General features: G+C 44.9%; 1 protein-coding gene across 4 annotated transcripts in view; it reads left to right on the top strand.

Annotated features, from left to right (window-relative positions):
* Positions 1-19,211, top strand: part of TENM1 (teneurin transmembrane protein 1) — a 1,080,468-nt gene that overhangs the window by 965,019 nt on the left and 96,238 nt on the right. For all 4 annotated transcript variants that reach the window (XM_063937256.1, XM_063937254.1, XM_063937255.1 and 1 more), the window contains one exon: positions 14,296-14,662. In XM_063937256.1, the coding sequence (XP_063793326.1) occupies positions 14,296-14,662 (367 nt within the window). The remainder of the gene's footprint in view (positions 1-14,295; positions 14,663-19,211) is intronic.

Below are 19,211 nucleotides of genomic sequence, written 5' to 3'. Positions count from 1 at the left end.
TCATATCTGGCACTGTGGGGGCATATCTGGCACTGTGTGGGCATATCTGGCACTGTGGGCACATGGCACTGTGGGGTCCTATGTGGCACTGTGGGGGCATATCTAGCACTTTGGGCACATGGCACTGTGGGGGCATATCTGTATCTGGCATTGTGGGGTCATATGTAGCACTGTGGGGGCATATCTGGCACCGTGGGGGCATATCTGGCACTGTGGGCACATGGCACTGTGGAGGCATATCTGGCATTGTGGGGGCATATCTGTATCTGGCACTGTGGGGTCATATCTGTATCTGGCACTGTGGGGTCATATGTGGCACTGTGGGGGCATATCTGGCATTGTGGGGGCATATCTGTATCTGGCACTGTGGGGTCATATCTGTATCTGGCACTGTGGGGTCATATGTGGCACTGTGGGGGCATATCTGGCACTGTGGGGGCATATCTGTATCTGGCACTGTGGGGTCATATCTGTATCTGGCACTGTGGGGTCATATGTGGCACTGTGGGGGCATATCTAGCACTGTGGGCACATGGCAATGTGGGGGCATATCTGTATCTGGCACTGTGGGGTCATATGTGGCACTGTGGGGGCATATCTGGCACTGTGGGGGCATATCTGTATCTGGGACTGTGGGGGCATATCTGGCACTCTGGGGGCATATTTGGCACTGTGGGTGCATATCTGTATCTTGGGAAAAAATGTATAGTATATTGTGCTTGATGTACTGTGTAAAATGTATGTATATATATATATATATATATATATATTTTTTGTATATAAGTACGTGTCTGCTTTTACTCAGAATTAACACACTTGGAACTTGCTTTCAATTAAAATTCTTATATTTTAATCAATACCTCAATTATACCACACATAAATATATAGCATAGAATTCAGAAATAAATTAGTACGCTCCAACCACACTAATAAAAGCACACTGAATGTCCTTTTATGCTGTAAATAAGTGGCAGCAATATAACTTGAAATGCTAAACAGACCCGTTTGGTCTGTTACATAAAGTGCATCAAACTGCAACAGTTGCTGATTGCCTGTAAAAGAATGAATACAAAGTATCTCCGATCCTCCTGCTACTGGCGTCCCAGTGCAGAGGAATAGTGCTGTACTTATAATTACCCGAGCCAGCGGGAATGTCCTGTATCACAGCACAGATGCAAGGAGAATTATCCTCGTGGCATGCAGCCACAGCGTCCACCGCCGGCACTATTCGTGGCACAGTTGTCTGTCTCTGTCCTGGCGGGCTGGTGTGAGCGCTTCAATTGCCGCTTCAGATGTAAGCGCTAGCAGTTCCACTTGTACAGGTGCTTCCGTCAGTGTGTGGATCTAAGCAGGGAGATGACGTCATCATACAGGCAATCAGCAACTGTTGCAGTTTGATGCACTTTATGTAACAGACCAAACGGGTCTGTTTAGCATTTCAAGTTATATTGGCCCTCAGTCCGAGTTGTTCGCTCGCTAGCCGCTTTTAGCAGCATTGCACACGCTAAGCCGCCGCCCTCTGGGAGTGTATCTTAGCATAGCAGAATTGCGAACGAAAGATTAGCAGAATTGCGAATAGAAATTTCTTAGCAGTTTCTGAGTAGCTCGAGACTTACTCCTACACTGCGATCAGTTCAGTCAGTTTCGTTCCTGGTTTGACATCACAAACACACCCAGCGTTCGCCCAGACACTCCCCCGTTTCTCCAGCCACTCCCGCGTTTTTCCCAGAAACGTCAGCGTTTTTTCGCACACTCCCATAAAACGGCCAGTTTCCGCCCAGAAACACCCACTTCCTGTCAATCACAGTACGATCACCAGAACGATGAAAAAACCTCGTTATGCCGTGAGTAAAATACCTAACTTTTGTGTAAAATAACTAAGTGCATGCTCTCTGCGAACCTTGCGCATGCGCAGTAAGTGACTAATCGCAATATAGCGAAAATCGTCAACGAGCGAACAACTCGGTATGACCCCCATTGCTGCCACTTATTTACAGCATAAAAGGATATTCAGTGTGCTTTTATTAGTGTGGTTGGAGCGTACTAATTTATTTCTGAATTCTATGCTATATATTTATGTGTGGTATAATTGAGGTATTAATTAAATTATAAGAATTTTAATTGAAAGCAAGTTCCAAGTGTGGTAATTCTGAGTAAAAGCAGACACGTACTTATATACAAATTTTTTTTTATATATATATATATATATATATATATATACATTTTACACAGGACATCAAGCGCAATATACTATATATTATTTTTCTCTGTTTTTAGTGCTTTTGAGGATCTAGCTAATCCTCTAGTATATGCAGCTGGTGTTTAATTAAGTATATACTTGTTGATTTGCGCTGGGTGTTGGGGTGATATTCACCTCTAGATAATTTTCCTTTTATATCTGTATCTGGCACTGTGGGGGGCATATCTAGCACTGTGGGCACATGGCACCCACTATCTCCCAGTGACCCCAGCCTCCTCAGTCACCCACTATCTCCATCACCTCTGCCACCCAGTCACGCACTTTCTCCCTGTCACTGACAATCTCCCTGGACCCCTGGGGTTACTATTATGTGGCCATGCCCCTTCCCTGTGAGACCACACCTCTTTTAAAACTTGATCCCATCAAGGGGCGCTAAATTCTAAATTCGCTTACCAAAAAAATTAAGCTCGGGACGGCCCTGTTTATAGTATTTGACACGTTTCTTATTTTCAGTACAGCTTAACTTTAAAGACTTTGTGAATTATAATTGGGTGCAGCATTACTTTACCCATGGCTGTTAGTGGACCCAGTCTTTTATCAGTGAAATTCAGTATTGCATCTTTGCTCTTTCCAAAACAAAGTTGCTTTGTGGTGAGGGTCTTGCTGTGTATTCGAATGGACTTAGAGAGGTGAAAGTTCTATTTATTGCAAAATATGTAGATAAGGCTATGTTCATAAAATTAAGCACATGGGATGAGTCACATATTGGAGCATATCCACCTAACTGTTGGTGCTGCCAGATTCAATTAGCTGTGGGAACCCCACATGCCAATCCCCAGATGCAGGATTGTTCCTTGTAGAGATGAGCGGATCCGATTCTCCAAGAACCGAAACTACCCAAACGATGTGAACCAGGATCTGAGTCCAGCTCAGGTTTTTCCACCTCCCGCTGTCAGATTATTGCAGGTTTTCGATTATATAAATGTCTCTGGTGAGTGCCCCATTTTCACTCTAGCTGTGGAGCTTGTATAGTGCAGATGTGCTGTGCTCATCCAGGGTGCTGTGTCCGTGCTGTTTCTGAGCAGTGGTGCTGTTTTGTTGTGCTGTGTTGTCTGTGTTGGCTGCTGTGTACAACAAGGTTAAGCTGTGTTCATCCAGAGGTGCTCTATCCATCAATCAAGGGCTACTGTGTCCTCCAGGGGTGATCCGTCCATCCAAGAATGATCTGTACCTTCGTTCAGGGGCTGCTGTGTCCTCCAGTGGTGATCTGTCTGCCCAAGGGTTCACCCGGGGGCTCTGCCCCAGTGTAAAAAATATAAATGCTAAAAATATAATTAGAAATGGGTTTTACAAGTGTGCCTGAAAGAATTGCGTATTTGTCTCTTCCTAATTGTTTGTACACTAAATGTGATGACACTGCTAATAGATATTAGCTGTAATATAATCACTGACAATAAACAATAATGCTGAAATAAAGTTGTGTATTTATTTTGTGTTAGTACACTGAAATGTCTGCTAACTGCAGGGTAGGGGGAGGTAGATTGGGGAAAAAGGGGGAGGGTTCCACTGCTAAGGATGAAGCAGTGACAAGGGCCCTCATTCCGAGTTGTTCGCTCGTTCTTTTTCATCGCATCGCAGTGAAAATCCGCTTAGTACGCATGCGCAAAGTTCGCACTGCGACTGCGCCAAGTAACTTTACTATGAAGAAAGTATTTTTACTCACGGCTTTTTCTTCGCTCCGGCGATCGTAATGTGATTGACAGGAAATGGGTGTTACTGGGCGGTAACACGGCGTTTCAGGGGCGTGTGGCTGAAAACGCTACCGTTTCCGGAAAAAACGCAGGAGTGGCCGGAGAAACGGTGGGAGTGCCTGGGCGAACGCTGGGTGTGTTTGTGACGTCAACCAGGAACGACAAGCACTGAACTGATCGCACAGGCAGAGTAAGTCTGGAGCTACTCTGAAACTGCTAAGTAGTTAGTAATCGCAATATTGCGAATACATCGGTCGCAATTTTAAGAAGCTAAGATTCACTCCCAGTAGGCGGCGGCTTAGCGTGTGTAACTCTGCTAAATTCGCCTTGCGACCGATCAACTCGGAATGAGGGCCAATGTTCATAAATGAGCACAATTGGAATGAGTATGCTGATATTCCACTTCAGAAAGGTGGCGTCCCACCTCTGCAGTGGATAATGTCTTGAATGGATATTGTCCAGAGATAATAGGTAATCTGTGAAATGTCCTTTACATAGGTGGGATCCAGGAAAAGAGCATGGGGTACCCCTGAGTAGCCGCTGGCAGTGTGGGGTCAGGGCAGGGCTGGTGCTGTTAGTAGTGAGGACTCCGGATAGACCATATCCCTCTATGTCCTGAACTACCCCGATGTCGCTCTGATGAGCGCAACGCGGTATCCCAGGCAAAAAGGGGGATCGATCACTTGTCTTGGAGAGGGAGAAGGGGACTGCTTCTAGCCCTGCTCGGGCTGTCCGCTGTGCCTTCTCCTCTCCTACAGAGTCCCTTACCTTCTAGCTTCTGCTCCGTCTCCTGTCCCTCCGCCAGCTGTCTGCTCCGTTGTCGCTGCTGCGCCCGGCGTCCTCCCGCACTTCCGGGTTGGTCCGATCAGGTGCCGACGGGTGCCGTCTCTCTGGAGGAAAGAGACGGCACCCATTGAGATTTCAACTCGGTCATGTGATCGGACCAACCCGGAAGTGCGGAAGGACGCCGGGCGCAGCAGCGACAACTGAGCAGACAGCTGGCGGAGGGACAGGAGACGGAGCAGAAGCTAGAAGGTAGAAGGGGACTGCTTCTAGCCCTGCTCGGGCTGTCCGCTGTGCCTTCTCCTCTCCTACAGAGTCCCTTACCTTCTAGCTTCTGCTCTGTCTCCTGTCCCTCCGCCAGCGGTCTACTCCGTTGTCGCTGCTGCGCCCGGCGTCCTCCCGCACTTCCGGGTTGGTCCGATCAGGTGCCGACGAGTGCCGTCTCTCTGGAGGAAAGAGACGGCACCCATTGAGATTTCAACTCGGTCATGTGATCGGACCAACCCGGAAGTGCGGGAGGACGCCGGGCGCAGCAGCGACAACGGAGCAGACAGCTGGCGGAGGGACAGGAGACGGAGCAGAAGCTAGAAGGTAAGGGACTCTGTAGGAGAGGAGAAGGCACAGCGGACAGCCCGAGCAGGGCTAGAAGCAGTCCCCTTCTCCCTCTCCAAGACAAGTGATCGATCCCCCTTTTTGTCTGGGATACCGCGTTGCGCTCATCAGAGCGACATCGGGGTAGTTCAGGACATAGAGGGATACGGTCTGTCCGGAGTCCTCACTACGGAGTCCGCACCAGCCCTGCCCTGACCCCACACTGCCAGCGGCTACTCAGGGGTACCCCATGCTCTTTTCCTGGATCCCACCTATGTAAAGGACATTTCTCTGACGTCCTAGTGGATGCTGGGTACTCCGTAAGGACCATGGGGTATAGACGGGCTCCGCAGGAGAATGGGCACTCTTAAAAGAAAGATTAGGTACTATATCTGGTGTGCACTGGCTCCTCCCTCTATGCCCCTCCTCCAGACCTCAGTTAGTGTCTGTGCCCGGCCAGAGCTGGTTGCACACTAGGGGCTCTCCTGAGCTTCCTAGAAAAGAAAGTATTTGTTAGGTTTTTTATTTTCAGTGAGATCTGCTGGCAACAGACTCACTGCTACGTGGGACTGAGGGGAGAGAAGCGAACCTACCTGCTTGCAGCTAGCTTGGGCTTCTAAGGCTACTGGACACCATTAGCTCCAGAGGGATCAAACACAGGCCCAGTCCTTGGTCGTCCGGTCCCGGAGCAGCGCCGCCGTCCCCCTTGCAGAGCCAGAAGAACGAAGAGAAGTTGAAAATCGGCGGCTGAAGACTCCGGTCTTCATTAAGGTAGCGCACAGCACTGCAGCTGTGCGCCATTGCTCCCTTAGCACACCACACACTCCGGTCACTGATGGGTGCAGGGCGCTGGGGGGGGGCGCCCTGGGCAGCAATTAGATTACCTTACTTGGCGAAAAGCACATAATACAGTCTGATAAACTGTATATGTGCATTAACCCCCGCCATTAAAGTACATAAAAGGACAGAAGCCCGCCGCTGAGGGGGCCGGGCCTTCTTCCTCAGCACACCGGCGCCATTTTCTCTTCACAGCTCAGCTGGAAGGAAGCTCCCCAGGCTCTCCCCTGCAGTATCCTGGTACACAAAGGGTAAAAAAGAGAGGGGGGCACATAAATTTAGGCGCAAAACTGTGTATATAAGCTGCTATAGGGGAAAAATCACTCAGTATAGTGTACATCCCTGTATTATATAGCGCTGTGGTGTGTGCTGGCATACTCTCTCTCTGTCTCTCCAAAGGGCCTGGTGGGGGAACTGTCTTCAAATAGAGCATCCCCTGTGTGTGTGGTGTGTCGGTACGCGTGTGTCGACATGTCTGAGGTAAAAGGCTCCTCTAAGGAGGTGATAGAGCGGATATGTGTGTGGGAGGGTGTCTCCGTCGACAACGCCGACATCTGTTTGGATATGTGTAAGTGCTGAGGTAAAATTATTGCACAAAAGGTTAGGGAACGGAAAGGAAATCTACCCTGGTCTGTCCCTATGTCACAGAGTCCTTCAGAGTCTCTCTATGTTCACTATCCAAAATAACAAAGTATCGACACGGAGTTTAACTCCACTGTCGACTACGATAATGCAAAGTTACAGCCAAGAGGGCTAAAAGATATTCAATATATGATTATTGGAATAAAAGATGATTTGCATATCACTGATGACTCATCTGTCCCTGACACGAGAGTACACATGTTAAGGGGAAGAATGCTGAGGTAAATTTCCCTCCTCTCATGAGGAAAAAGAGCGGGAATCTCCAGACAAGAGACGGCAGCTTCCCACAAGAGAATTCTCAGGCTGTATCCTTTCCCCACTAGGGCCAGGATGTGTTGAGAATCTTCCCCTTGGGTGTCCTGTTTGCACTAGCTATTCTCAGGGATCCTGCAGATAGTGTGCACATTCTAGTATACTACCCAGACCGGCGATTGTGTCGGCATGGGTTTATAGCGCTGTGGCAGCGTGGACAGGTACCTTATCAGCAGAGATTGAGACCCTAGTATGCATATAAATATTTTAAGATGCTGTCTTAAGTGATAGATATATAATTATAAAGCATGCCCTAAGGGACATGAGTATACTGGGTCCTAGAGACAAAAGCTATGTCGATTTCTGCTTGACGTGTCCTGTAGAATATACATTGGACAGATGATGCCGACTTAAGAGGCATATGGAAGGCTGAGGATTGTGTGGAGAAAGGTTCTCGGGCCTGGTCTCCACAGCTATAGCTGGTAATTCTGATATTTTGCCTTATATTCCTGCACAGCCTAGGAAAGCACGACATTATTAAATGCAGCTTTTCAAATAAAGAAACAAGAAAGTCTGAGGTGCGTCTTTTCTTGTCAGAGCCGGTGGCAGAGGAAAGAAGCTGTACAACACAGCTAGTCCCCAGGAACAGAAGTCCTCCCCGGCCTCTACAAAAATCCACCGCATGTCGCTGGGGCTCCACAGGCGGAGCTAGGCCCGGTGGGGACATGCCTTCGTAAGTTCAGCCACAAGTGGGTTCACTCCCTGTTAGATCCCTGGGCAATAGAAATTGTATCGCAGGGATACAGGCTGGACTGTGAGAAGATGCCCCCTCACCGAGGACCCGGCGGGCTTCCCCCCAAGAGAGGGAGCCAGTGTTAACTGCAATTCGTAAATTGTATCTTCAACAGGTGGTGGTCAAGGGTCCCCTCCTTCAACAAGAGGGTGTTATTATTCGACCATGTTATAATGATCCCGAAACCAGACGGTTCGGTTAGACCCATATTGTATTAAAATCCCTGAACATATACCTGAAAAGGTTCAGGTTCAAGATGGAATCGCTAAGAGCGGTCATTGCAAGCCTGAAATGAATCGGGACATAAGGGATGCATACCTTCGTGTCCCCATTTATCCACCTCATCAGGCGTACCTCAGAATTGCGGTACGGGATTGTCATTACCAATTTCACCAAGGTAATGGCGGATATGATGGTGCTCCTGCGGAAGCAAGGTGTCACTATTATCACATACTTGGATGATCTCCTCATAAAAGTGAGATCAAGAGAGCAGTTGCTGGACAGCGTATCACCTTCTCTGGAAGTGAAACGGCAACACGACTGGATTCTATATATTCCGAAGTCGCATTTGGTTCCTACAGCTCATCTGCCTCGCCTAGGCATGATCCTAGACACAGACCAGAAGAGGGTTTATCTCCCAATAGAGAGAACTCAGGAGCTCATGACACTGGTCAGGAATCCATTGAAAACCAAAACAGGTGTCAGTGCATCACTGCACTCGAGTCCTGGAAAGGATGATGGCATCATACGAGGCCATCCCCTTCGGCTGGTCCATGCAAGGACAATGGAACTTACTGGACAAGTGGTCCGGATCACATCTTCAGATGCATCGGTTAATCACCCTATCCACCAGGGCCAGGGTGTCTCTACTGTGGTGGCTGCGGAGTGCTCACCTTCTCGAGGGCCGCAGATTCGGCATTCAGGACTGGGTCCTGGTGACCACGGATGCAAGCCTCCGAGGGTGGGGGGCAGTTACACAGGGAAGAAAATTCCAAGGTTTGTGGTCAAGCCAACAGACTTGCCTTCACATCAATATCCTGGAACTAAGGGCCATATACAACGCCCTAAGTCAAGCGGAGTTCCTGCTTCGCGACCAACCGGTTCTGATCCAGTCAGACCGCAGGGGCTCATGTAAACCGCCAGGGCGGCACAAGGAGCAGGGTGGCGAGGGTAGAAGCCACCAGAATTCTTCGCTGGGCGGAGAATCAAGTAAGCGCACTGTCAGCAGTGTTCATTCTGGGAGTGGACACGACCTCCACCCGGGAAAGTGGTGACTTCATCAGGAAGTCTTCACGCAGTTTTGCAAATTGATGGAAACTGCCTCAGGTGGACTACATGGCGTCCCACCTCAATAAAAAGATAAAAAAGGTTTTACGCTGGGTCAAGGGACTCTCAGGCGATAGCTGTGGTCGCACTAGTAACACCGTGGGTGTTCCAGTCGGTCTATATATTCCCTCCTCTTCCTCTCAGACCCAAGGGCTGAGAATTGTAATAAACGGAGGAGTGTGAACAATATTCTTTGCTCCGGATTGGCCAAGAAGGACTCGGTACCCGGAACTGCAAGAAATGCTCTCAGAGGACCCATGGCCTCTGCCTCTCAGTCAGGAGCAGGACATGTTGCAACAGGGACCCTGTCTGATCCAAGACTTACCGCAGCTGCGTTGGACGGCATGGCGGTTGAACGCCGGATCCTAGCGGAAAAGGGCATTCCGGATGCAGTTATTCCTACGCTGATAAAGGCTAGGAAAGACGTGACAGCAAGACTTTTTCACTGTATATGTCGAAAATAGGTTGCTTGGTGTGTGGCCGGGAAGGAATTCCAGGGGGGTCGATTCCTGCACGTCCTACAGTCAGGAGTGACTATGGGCCTAAAATTAGGATCCATAAAGGCCAAGATTTCGGCCCTATCCCTTTTTCTCTCAAAAAGAACTGGCTTCACTGCCTGAAGTTCGGACGTTGTTACAGGGGTGCTGCATATTCAGCCCCTTTTGTGCCTCCAGTGACACCTTGGGATCTTAACGTGTGTTGGATTCCTAAAATCCCACTGGTTTGAGCCACTTAAGACCGTGGAGCTAAAATATCTCACGTGGAAAGTGGTCATGCTTTTGGCCTTAGCTTGGACTAGGCGTGTGTCAGAATTGGCGGCTTTGTCATGTAAAAGCCCATATCTGATCTTCCATATGGAAAGGGCAGAATGGAGGACTCGTCCCCAATTTCTCCCTAAGGTGGTATCATCGTTTCATTTGAACCAACCTATTGTGGTGCCTGCGGCTACTAGGGACTTGGAGGATTCCAAGTTGCTGGACGTAGTCCGGGCCCTGAAACTTTATGTTTCCAGGACGGCTAGAGTCAGAAAAACTGACTCGCTATTTATCCTGCATGCACCCAACAAACTGGGTGCTCCTGCTTCAAAGCAGACTATTGCTCGCTGGATCTGTAGCACGATTCAGCTTGCACATTCTGCGGCTGGACTGCCGCGTCCTAAATTAGTAAAAGCCCATTCCACGAGGAAGGTGGGCTCTTCTTGGGCGGCTGCCCGAGGGGTCTCGGCTTTACAACTTTGCTGAGCTGCTACTTGGTCGGGTTCAAACACTTTTGCAAAATTCTACAAGTTTGATACCCTGGCTGAGGAGGACCTTGAGTTTGCTCATTTGGTGCTGCAGAGTCATCCGCACTCTCCCGCCCGTTTGGGAGCTTTGGTATAATCCCCGTGGTCCTTACGGAGTACCCAGCATCCACTAGGACGTCAGAGAAAATAAGATTTTACTCACCGGTAATTCTATTTCTCGTAGTCCGTAGTGGATGCTGGGAGCCCGTCCCAAGTGCGGACTCTCTGCAATACATGTATATAGTTATTGCTTAACTAAAGGGTTATTGTATGAGCCATCTGTTGAGAGAGGCTCAGTTATTGTTCATACTGTTAACTGGGTATAGTTATCACGAGTTGTACGGTGTGATTGGTGTGGCTGGTATGAGTCTTACCCTGGATTCCAAATCCTTTCCTAGTAATGTCAGCTCTTCCGGGCACAGTTTCCCTAACTGAGGTCTGGAGGAGGGGCATAGAGGGAGGAGCCAGTGCACACCAGATATAGTACCTAATCTTTATTTTAAGAGTGCCCAGTCTCCTGCGGAGCCCGTCTATACCCCATGGTCCTTACGGAGTACCCAGCATCCACTACGGACTACGAGAAATAGAATTACCGGTGAGTAAATTCTTATTTTCACAGATTACCTATTATCTCTGGACAATATCCATTCAAGACATTATCCACTGCAGAGGTGGGACTCCACCTTTCTGAAGTGGAATATCAGCATACTCATTCCAATTGTGCTCATTTATGAACATTGTCACTGCTTCATCCTTAGCAGTGGCACCCTCCCCCTTTTTTCCCCAATCTACCTCCCCCTACCCTGCAGTTAGCAGACGTTTCAGTGTACTAACACAAAATAAATACACAACTTTATTTCAGCATTATTGTTTATTGTCAGTGATTATATTACAGCTAATATCTATTAGCAGTGTCATCACATTTAGTGCACAAACAATTAGGAAGAGACAAATACGCAATTCTTTCAGGCGCATTTGTAAAACCCATTACTAGTATTGTTTATGCGAAGTCTTTTGGAGGTACTTCATTAACAAGTTGCTGCCCATACGAAATATCCGTACACACGAGAGCCATTTACCCGACTTGCATAAAAATATAATTAACATTTTTTTGTGCTGTACCTCAGTGCACTATACTATTATTTTTCATATACATGTACTGCGACACTGCCGGACAGACCACAGTAATATATTTATACAAGTATTGTGATTCTGCCGGTTGTACCCCAATTTCATCCAAGTATTGTGACACTGTATGTGGTACCAAAGTGTAGTATTCATCCAAGTATTGTGACTCTGTAGACGGTACCGCAGTGTAATATTTATGCACATATTGTGACACTGTAGGTGGTACCGCAGTGCATTATATTTATACAAGTATTGTGATGCTGCAGGTCATACCCCATTTTCATCCACGTATTGTGATACTGTAAGTGGTACCGCAGTATAATATTTATACACTTATTTTGACACTTTAGATGGTACCTCAATTTTATCCAAGTATTGTGACACTATAAGTGGTACCACAGTGTAATATTCATACATGTATTGTGACACTGTAGGTAGTACTGCAATGTACTATTCATACACATATTGTGACACTGTAGGTGGTACCACAGTGCATTCACATAAGTGGCGTGACTCTGCATTGTCATTTGTGAAGAAATTTTCAGGGAAAAAAAAAATTGTACAAATTGTGATGTGTGCTGTACTCCACTTCGTTTGTGTTTGTTGATATGAAGAATGATTAATTGAGAGGAGAGTAGGAACCACATGCTAGTGCTGCAGTCACCAGTCATGATGATACAAGTCTGTCAACATAATTTACTAAGGCTGATGTCCAAGAGCATAGAGGGCTTAAGTCAGGGCATGTAAAATCAAAGAAGCAATATATTTTACAGTGGTAAAGAAAAAACATCAAAAGGAAAGTTAGCTAAAGAGAAGCATAAAATTGCCAACATGCCCTTCACCACATGCAGTGGCAAGGAAAGGCTTATGCTTTGGTCTATATTTATGAAGTCATAATAGAAATTGAAGATTTATGTGTGGAAGTGGAACAGGATGAAGGGGATATGTGTGTACTACTACTATCTGACACTGAAAATGTTGATGTTGTTTGTGTAAGTCAACCACCAGTGGCTGCAGTTCTTGCCTGTGATTAAAAAAAAAACATTGTGATGCCTGGGCATTAGACCAAAAAACACCTCTTGGGTGTGGGATTATTTTGACCCAAATTCTGATGTTTGTTAAGGCATCTGCTTCATTTGTGAGGCCAAAGTTAGTGGAGGTATGGATGTTAGCCATCTAGTCACCTCCATGTTACGTAATTTGCATCAAGGTCATGAAAATGTCTTTACAAGATTATAATGTAATTAACACCCTCATCATCAACATCCTAATTAGTGATCAGAGGTAGTCCTTCCAAAAAAAATTTTGTGGGTGCCCAAATAAAGCAAGCACTTCAGCCACAAAAGTGTCAGTCCCTGTCACTGAAGTGCTTGGTTTGTTAAACTGTGCATGTCCATTTTAATATCCCACATAAGGGTGAATGGGAGAGGCCAAGGACAATTCCATCTTGCACCACTTTTAATTTCTCCACTGCTGTATGGCAATGTTTCTTAGATATGGTATAAACTGCAGTGTGTTTGTGCTGCTGCTCTGACAGTTAGTAACCAGCCAGCTTGCTGTAGCCTTTGGCCTAAAATGGATGAAAACAATAATATGAGCTGTAAGGTGTTCAAAATTTACTAGAAATTAATGTTATTTTGGTTAATAATACTGTTGGAGGAACACAACTAGAGGCACAAGTTGTCTGATTTTAGCTGTTTTAAAAAAAATTGGGGAAAAATTACAGATCCAAAAGCAAAACACACAAGGATTGTTTTGGCAAAAAAACTAATACAGATCCAAAACACAAAGAATAATACAAATACAGATGCAAAACTAAAACTTAAATCCATGACGGGGGCCAGCGCACATCCCTAGTTCCTTGCAGCTTAAGGAGCTGTGAGGAAAAATCTGCTTTAAATGCATCGCCATTAAATTCCGCATTTTATGCGCAATCAGTGGGTCTCCATAAACTACCAGAAATTTTCGTTTGTGGGGAAAAGTCTAAACAATTAAATAGTTCCGGGTGTTGAACATGGAGCTTTCTCTGTGCTTCAAAACTCACGTTTAATTGAATATGCCCCGTTGTGTGTACTAATAGAAATGTAAATAAGAATGTTCAATAGAGAATATTTATACTATAATTGTCTCAGTGAGTAAAATGCTTAGAGGAGGAGCATAACTTGAGCACTATTTATGGTAGATCTTATCCATCACTACATGCTGAAAATTAATTTTCACTGTAATTGTAGTTACCATGTAGATTTTTGATGCAATACAGTTGCTGATTCTTTACAAATATGAATGTTATCAGTGACAAATTGTCAAAGCCTGGAATAGGGAGATTTCATTGTGTGGAATCATCTTATATAATAGACGCAACACCTAACTGAACTGGAGAAGAGGCCAATCACACTGGTTCCTGCATTTATTGTATACTTCTATCTATAGTACAGTAAAGACTTGGAATAAGTAAAAAAGGGTGTTGATCAGAGAAGGACAACTCCTTCAAAAGTCACTTAGTATCCATTTCAAAAGTTAGTGTTTTTTGTATAGAATTACCAGCATCAATGTTATTACAGTATGTTTCTGATATCTGGAAGAAGAAAAAATGCATTTTGTAATGAATGTAAATTAAATAAAAAGACTATTACAAATTCATTGTAAATGTCTGTGTGCGTCATACACCCTTATGTTGACATTTTGACCCATTTTTGCTTTTGTGATGCAGGTTCGACTAGAATGGCCGACTGACCTAGCTGTCAATCCTATGGATAACTCATTATATGTCTTGGACAATAACATTGTGCTCCAGATTTCTGACAATAACCAAGTGAGGATTATTGCTGGTAGGCCCATACATTGCCAAGTTCCAGGTATAGACTATTTCCTTGTTAGCAAAGTAGCAATTCACTCCACCCTGGAATCTGCTCGAGCCATTGCTGTGTCGCACAATGGGATTGTCTACATCGCTGAAACAGATGAAAGAAAGATTAACAGAATACAGCAAGTCACCAGTAATGGAGAGATATCCACTTTAGTTGGAGCACCCACAGACTGTGATTGCAAGATTGACCCAAATTGTGATTGCTTCTCAGGTCAGTGGCACTAAAACTTTATATTTTGCAAATTCTTGGTCCAATCATAACAGTATACTGTATACTATGGGGCTCACATAGTGTCGGACAGTTTTTACATCAGAAGCACAGGCATAAAATGCATCAGGAAAGTAGACACAAAACATTGTGTATGCAGAGTCAGATGTATTCCTAGATTCTGTTACAAAAAATCAGCGCTAATAAGCTGGGTAAGATAAATTTCACAATGTTTATTACATATTATATTTTAAAAAACATATAATTATAAATGAAATTTTATATATATATATATATATATATATATATATATATACTGTTGCAACATAATTTAAAAACCAGGGCACAGCACTGCTATGTATAGTATAGAATCATGCTGGGAAACAATTCATAGAAGATGCCTCAGTCCTAGGGAGATAGTTAGTTGCACATATTACCAGTTCCTTGCAAAGGGTTAGTCCTCCAATAGGTTAGCACTCCTGTTATAGCAATGGAGGTCCTCTTAATGCTGGATTCGGCTGATGTTTATTGTGTCCTGTTGTAGATGGACCATAGCAGGTCCTTTGGCAGAAATTCCGGGACGTCTCCTACAATGGTAGTAGTGGCACCCAATATCGGACTTCCAGGCAAATCACAGTTGTTTTGGTTGTCCCAGGCTTGTCACCAATGCATTTCACTGCTTCAGCAGCTTTGTCAAGGTGTGTGTGCAGTGTGCAGTAAGCCCTTATATAGCAGTGCTGATCATAAAAGCCCTACAGGTGTTTACATATTAATTTGTTATTAATTATGTAAACACCTGTAGGGCTTTTATGACCTGTAGGGCTTTTATGTTACAAACAGGGGAAGCAGGAAGCACTATACCCACAGGATACGTCTGGGTTTAAGACATTTACCCCATGTGAATTTAAGTATAGTAGAGCGCTCGTCCCCGTCAGCATTCATGTAGTGTTAATTCTGGTATGCAGTACATACTGTAGTTTAGTTAATAATCAATCCTGTATACCGCTTCTGCACTCAGAGTACACGGGAGGCTTAATAGCCAAATGTTCACACCCTGCACGTATTACGGGCGGCAGCTCAGTTCCTCAAAAGTGCCACCAGGTACAAGTGCCCCAAAATAAATCTGAAAAAGCAACAGGAAAAACAAATAAGCACCTATGGTGTAGTAATGTTTGAAGTGTTTGTCACATGCAGAAATAGAATTGCGTACCGGGTTATGGCTTGACTCAAGGGGGGAGATTCAAATGTTTGAAAAGTCAGTTTAGTGTCTGTTTTTTCCTGTCTATTAGATAGGACAAAAGACTCCCAACTGACTTTTCAAACATTTGAATCTCCCCCAAGGTATATCAATTTCCCGTTCTTTAGTTCGGTTATCTTGGAATCTAAAAAGAGCAGGGAGACACAGACATGGGCTGCATAGAGTAGTAATTTCTTAGTCAGCAGGACTAATTTACTTTTCACATAAATGGCATGCGTACCAAATGGACAATATAATTATGCATATCAGTCACGTGTTCATCGCTGGAAGCTTGGTCAATACATTGATGCTTCTCACCGTTTTTAGAAGTTTAAAAAGACATTTATTAACTGATACATAAAAAATAAGAAATAGGCTTAGCTCAATGGTGAATATGGAGGTTAGATCGTCATGAAGTCAGTCTCTCAATGCGTTTCGCCTCAATAAAGGCTTCCTCAGGAAATACAGATTGAGTGTCATGGGTCTTATTTATATCCCCTTCAATTATCTATACATTATTCAAATTACTTCTGATCCTCGTCACAGGCGGACATGGTGCACTAATTGGGGTTCCCTATCACTTTATGAAGAAAACGACACCAAAAAAAGTGAAAAAAACTCATGTCAACCTTTTGACCTTTCGACCTAGTACATGTCAACCTAATGACCATGTTGACCTAATGCATGTCAACCAATAGTGGTCAACCTAATGACTGTCGACCTAAGTTGTGTCGACCCAACGACCCATACCCCTCAGTTCTGGGCATGACAGCCATACAGATTTTTCATGTATTTTTTTTTTGCATGAATTTTGTGAATGTTCCCCATATCCTAGTGATTAGTTATTTCACTATATATTGCAAGTTATGTCACTCTGACATACATCTACCACAGGTAACATTTCTTGCAACTACATGGATGCCTTGGGGTATATTTACTAAAGTGCAGGTTTTTAGAAGTGGAGATAATGGGGGTCATTCAGAGTTGATCGCTAGCTGCCATTGTTTGCTGCGTAGCGATAATTTAAAAAAAATGGCAAAACGGCGCATGCGTATGCACCGCAATGCGCACGCGCGGCATACGGCTATAAAGAGCATTGTGGTTTTGCACAGGTTCTAGCGACGCTTTCAGTCGCACTGGCGGCTGCAAGGAGATTGACAGGAAGTGGGAGTTTCTGGGTGTTAACTGACCATTTTCTGGGAGTGTTTGGAAAAACGCAGGCATGACCGGGCGTTTGCTGGGCGGGTATCTGACGTCATTACCGTGTCATTCATCGCAGCAATCATTGCACAGAATAAGTAACTACAGGGTTGGTCTTGTTTTGCACAAAATGTGTTTGCAGCCGCTCAACTGCACAGGCGTTCGCACTCCTGCAAAGAGAAAATACACTCCTCCGTGGGCGACAACTCTGCGTTTGCACGGCTGCTAAAAGTAGCTAGCGAGCGAACAACTCGGAATGACCCCCATTGTCAAAGCAACCAGTCTCATTGTACTTATCATTTATCTAACACCTTCTAGATGATAATATCTAGATTCTGATTAGTTTCTATGGGCAACATCTCTACTTCTAAAAACCTGCACTTTAGTAAACATACCCCAATAAGGGACAATTTTAGTGGTGTTGTCTATTTCACTTTTATGAGTCTTATTTTGACAATCATTTTAAGCAACTTTGACTCAAATTCCCTATCTTTTATCAACACAATAAGTCACATTATTATGACCACCAGCTAATAGAGTGACCGCTGTGTGCAGCATGGGAAGCATCTCGGGCTACACTGTCATTATAGGCAAACGTCTGGTAGCCCCCAGGTTAATTTTGATGGTGAGCTGCTTCACTGTAGCGTGTCGGACGGCCCTCATGCACCTTTGTAGCCCACTTTCACCTCTCACACCAATGGCACGTGGTGCTCCGCAGTTACCACAAATGTTATTCGCAATGGAGCCATTTGTCCAGTCATGATTCACCTTCACCACAGCAGTACATGAACAGTTCACAAATTGCGCTGTGTCAGATGTACTGCCGCCCTTTACTCAAAAACCAATATTCATCTCTTCTTGCAACCAAGATAAATCACCCCTTTTACCCATGACAGTGTGATATGTGTGCAGACAGCCTATTGCACACCTCATATACCCACCAGGCCAGCGCTCGACACATGACATACTTCATGGGCTACGCGAAGCCAGCATCAAATGTAGGAGGTAGTCATAATAATGTGACTGGACCGGTATAACTTTGTTTTTGCCTAACCTTCAAAGACAGTACACAGACTGACTTTTAGTGTTCTTATAGAGACTAACCATCAATTATGATATAGAGATTAACCATCAGTGGTTGCATTGAGAATAACCATCAGTGGTGGCATAGAGATTACCCGTTAATTATGGTATACAGACTACCCATCAACGGTGGTATAGAGAATAACCATAAGTGTGGTATAGAGATTAACTAACGATCAGTAGTATTAAGACTAACCATCAGTAGTGTTATAGAGACTAACCATTAGTGGTTGTGTTGAGGTTAATCATTAGTGGTGACCAGTGTCGGACTGGGGCATGATGGGCCCAACTGGGAAATGCAGTGGTAGGGGCCCATTCTTAGAGGCTTGGCTAACCATTAGTGCATGGTCTGGGCACCGTGATAAATAATATATATAGTAAATACTGCTGGTGCATGCATGATAATGTACCAGTAACAGTAACAGCACTGTAGAAAATACACCATAGTCCTGTGCAGTATAATGTAACATATTCATAATGTATAATTGAGAGGGTGGGCCCCCAGGCAGTGGGGCCTACCAGTGGTTTCCCCTGTACCATTATGGGCCAGTCCGAGCCTGGTGGTGAAAATTCTGCAAAGGAGATAACTATAACCATAGTACAGTAGCTATAACATACCTCGCAACAGTGTCCAGCCTAAAAGAGAAACAGTTTGTGCAAGCCTCTGCAAAGTGAGGGTACCTAGCTCTTCCCAATTGCTTTGCTGCAAAAAACACATTCCTATCCATGAAAACATTCATGAATTGCCTTACATGCACCAGAAAGCTAATTTCCCAACAAAAGGGACAAATGTACCAACTGTTGGACCTGTCTCACCTAATTTTGAAAGTTGGAAGGTATAGGTATCATTACAGTATGTCACCCCAGTTTGCTATAGGGCCTGTCTATATGTGTGACCTTGGTTCAAGAGAATTATTTAGGCATCATTTAAAACTAGGAAAAAATAAAACTGCAGTTTGTTGCTTTTTGTGTGGAGGAGGCAGGAGTTGAATGCAAGGAAAATACTGCCTACTTTTGCATGTAACACACAAA

Source organism: Pseudophryne corroboree, chromosome 8 (assembly GCF_028390025.1).
Source record: "Pseudophryne corroboree isolate aPseCor3 chromosome 8, aPseCor3.hap2, whole genome shotgun sequence".
In the NCBI taxonomy this organism is placed as follows: Eukaryota; Metazoa; Chordata; class Amphibia; order Anura; family Myobatrachidae; genus Pseudophryne; species Pseudophryne corroboree.
This window is presented reverse-complemented; position numbering and strand designations above follow the sequence as displayed.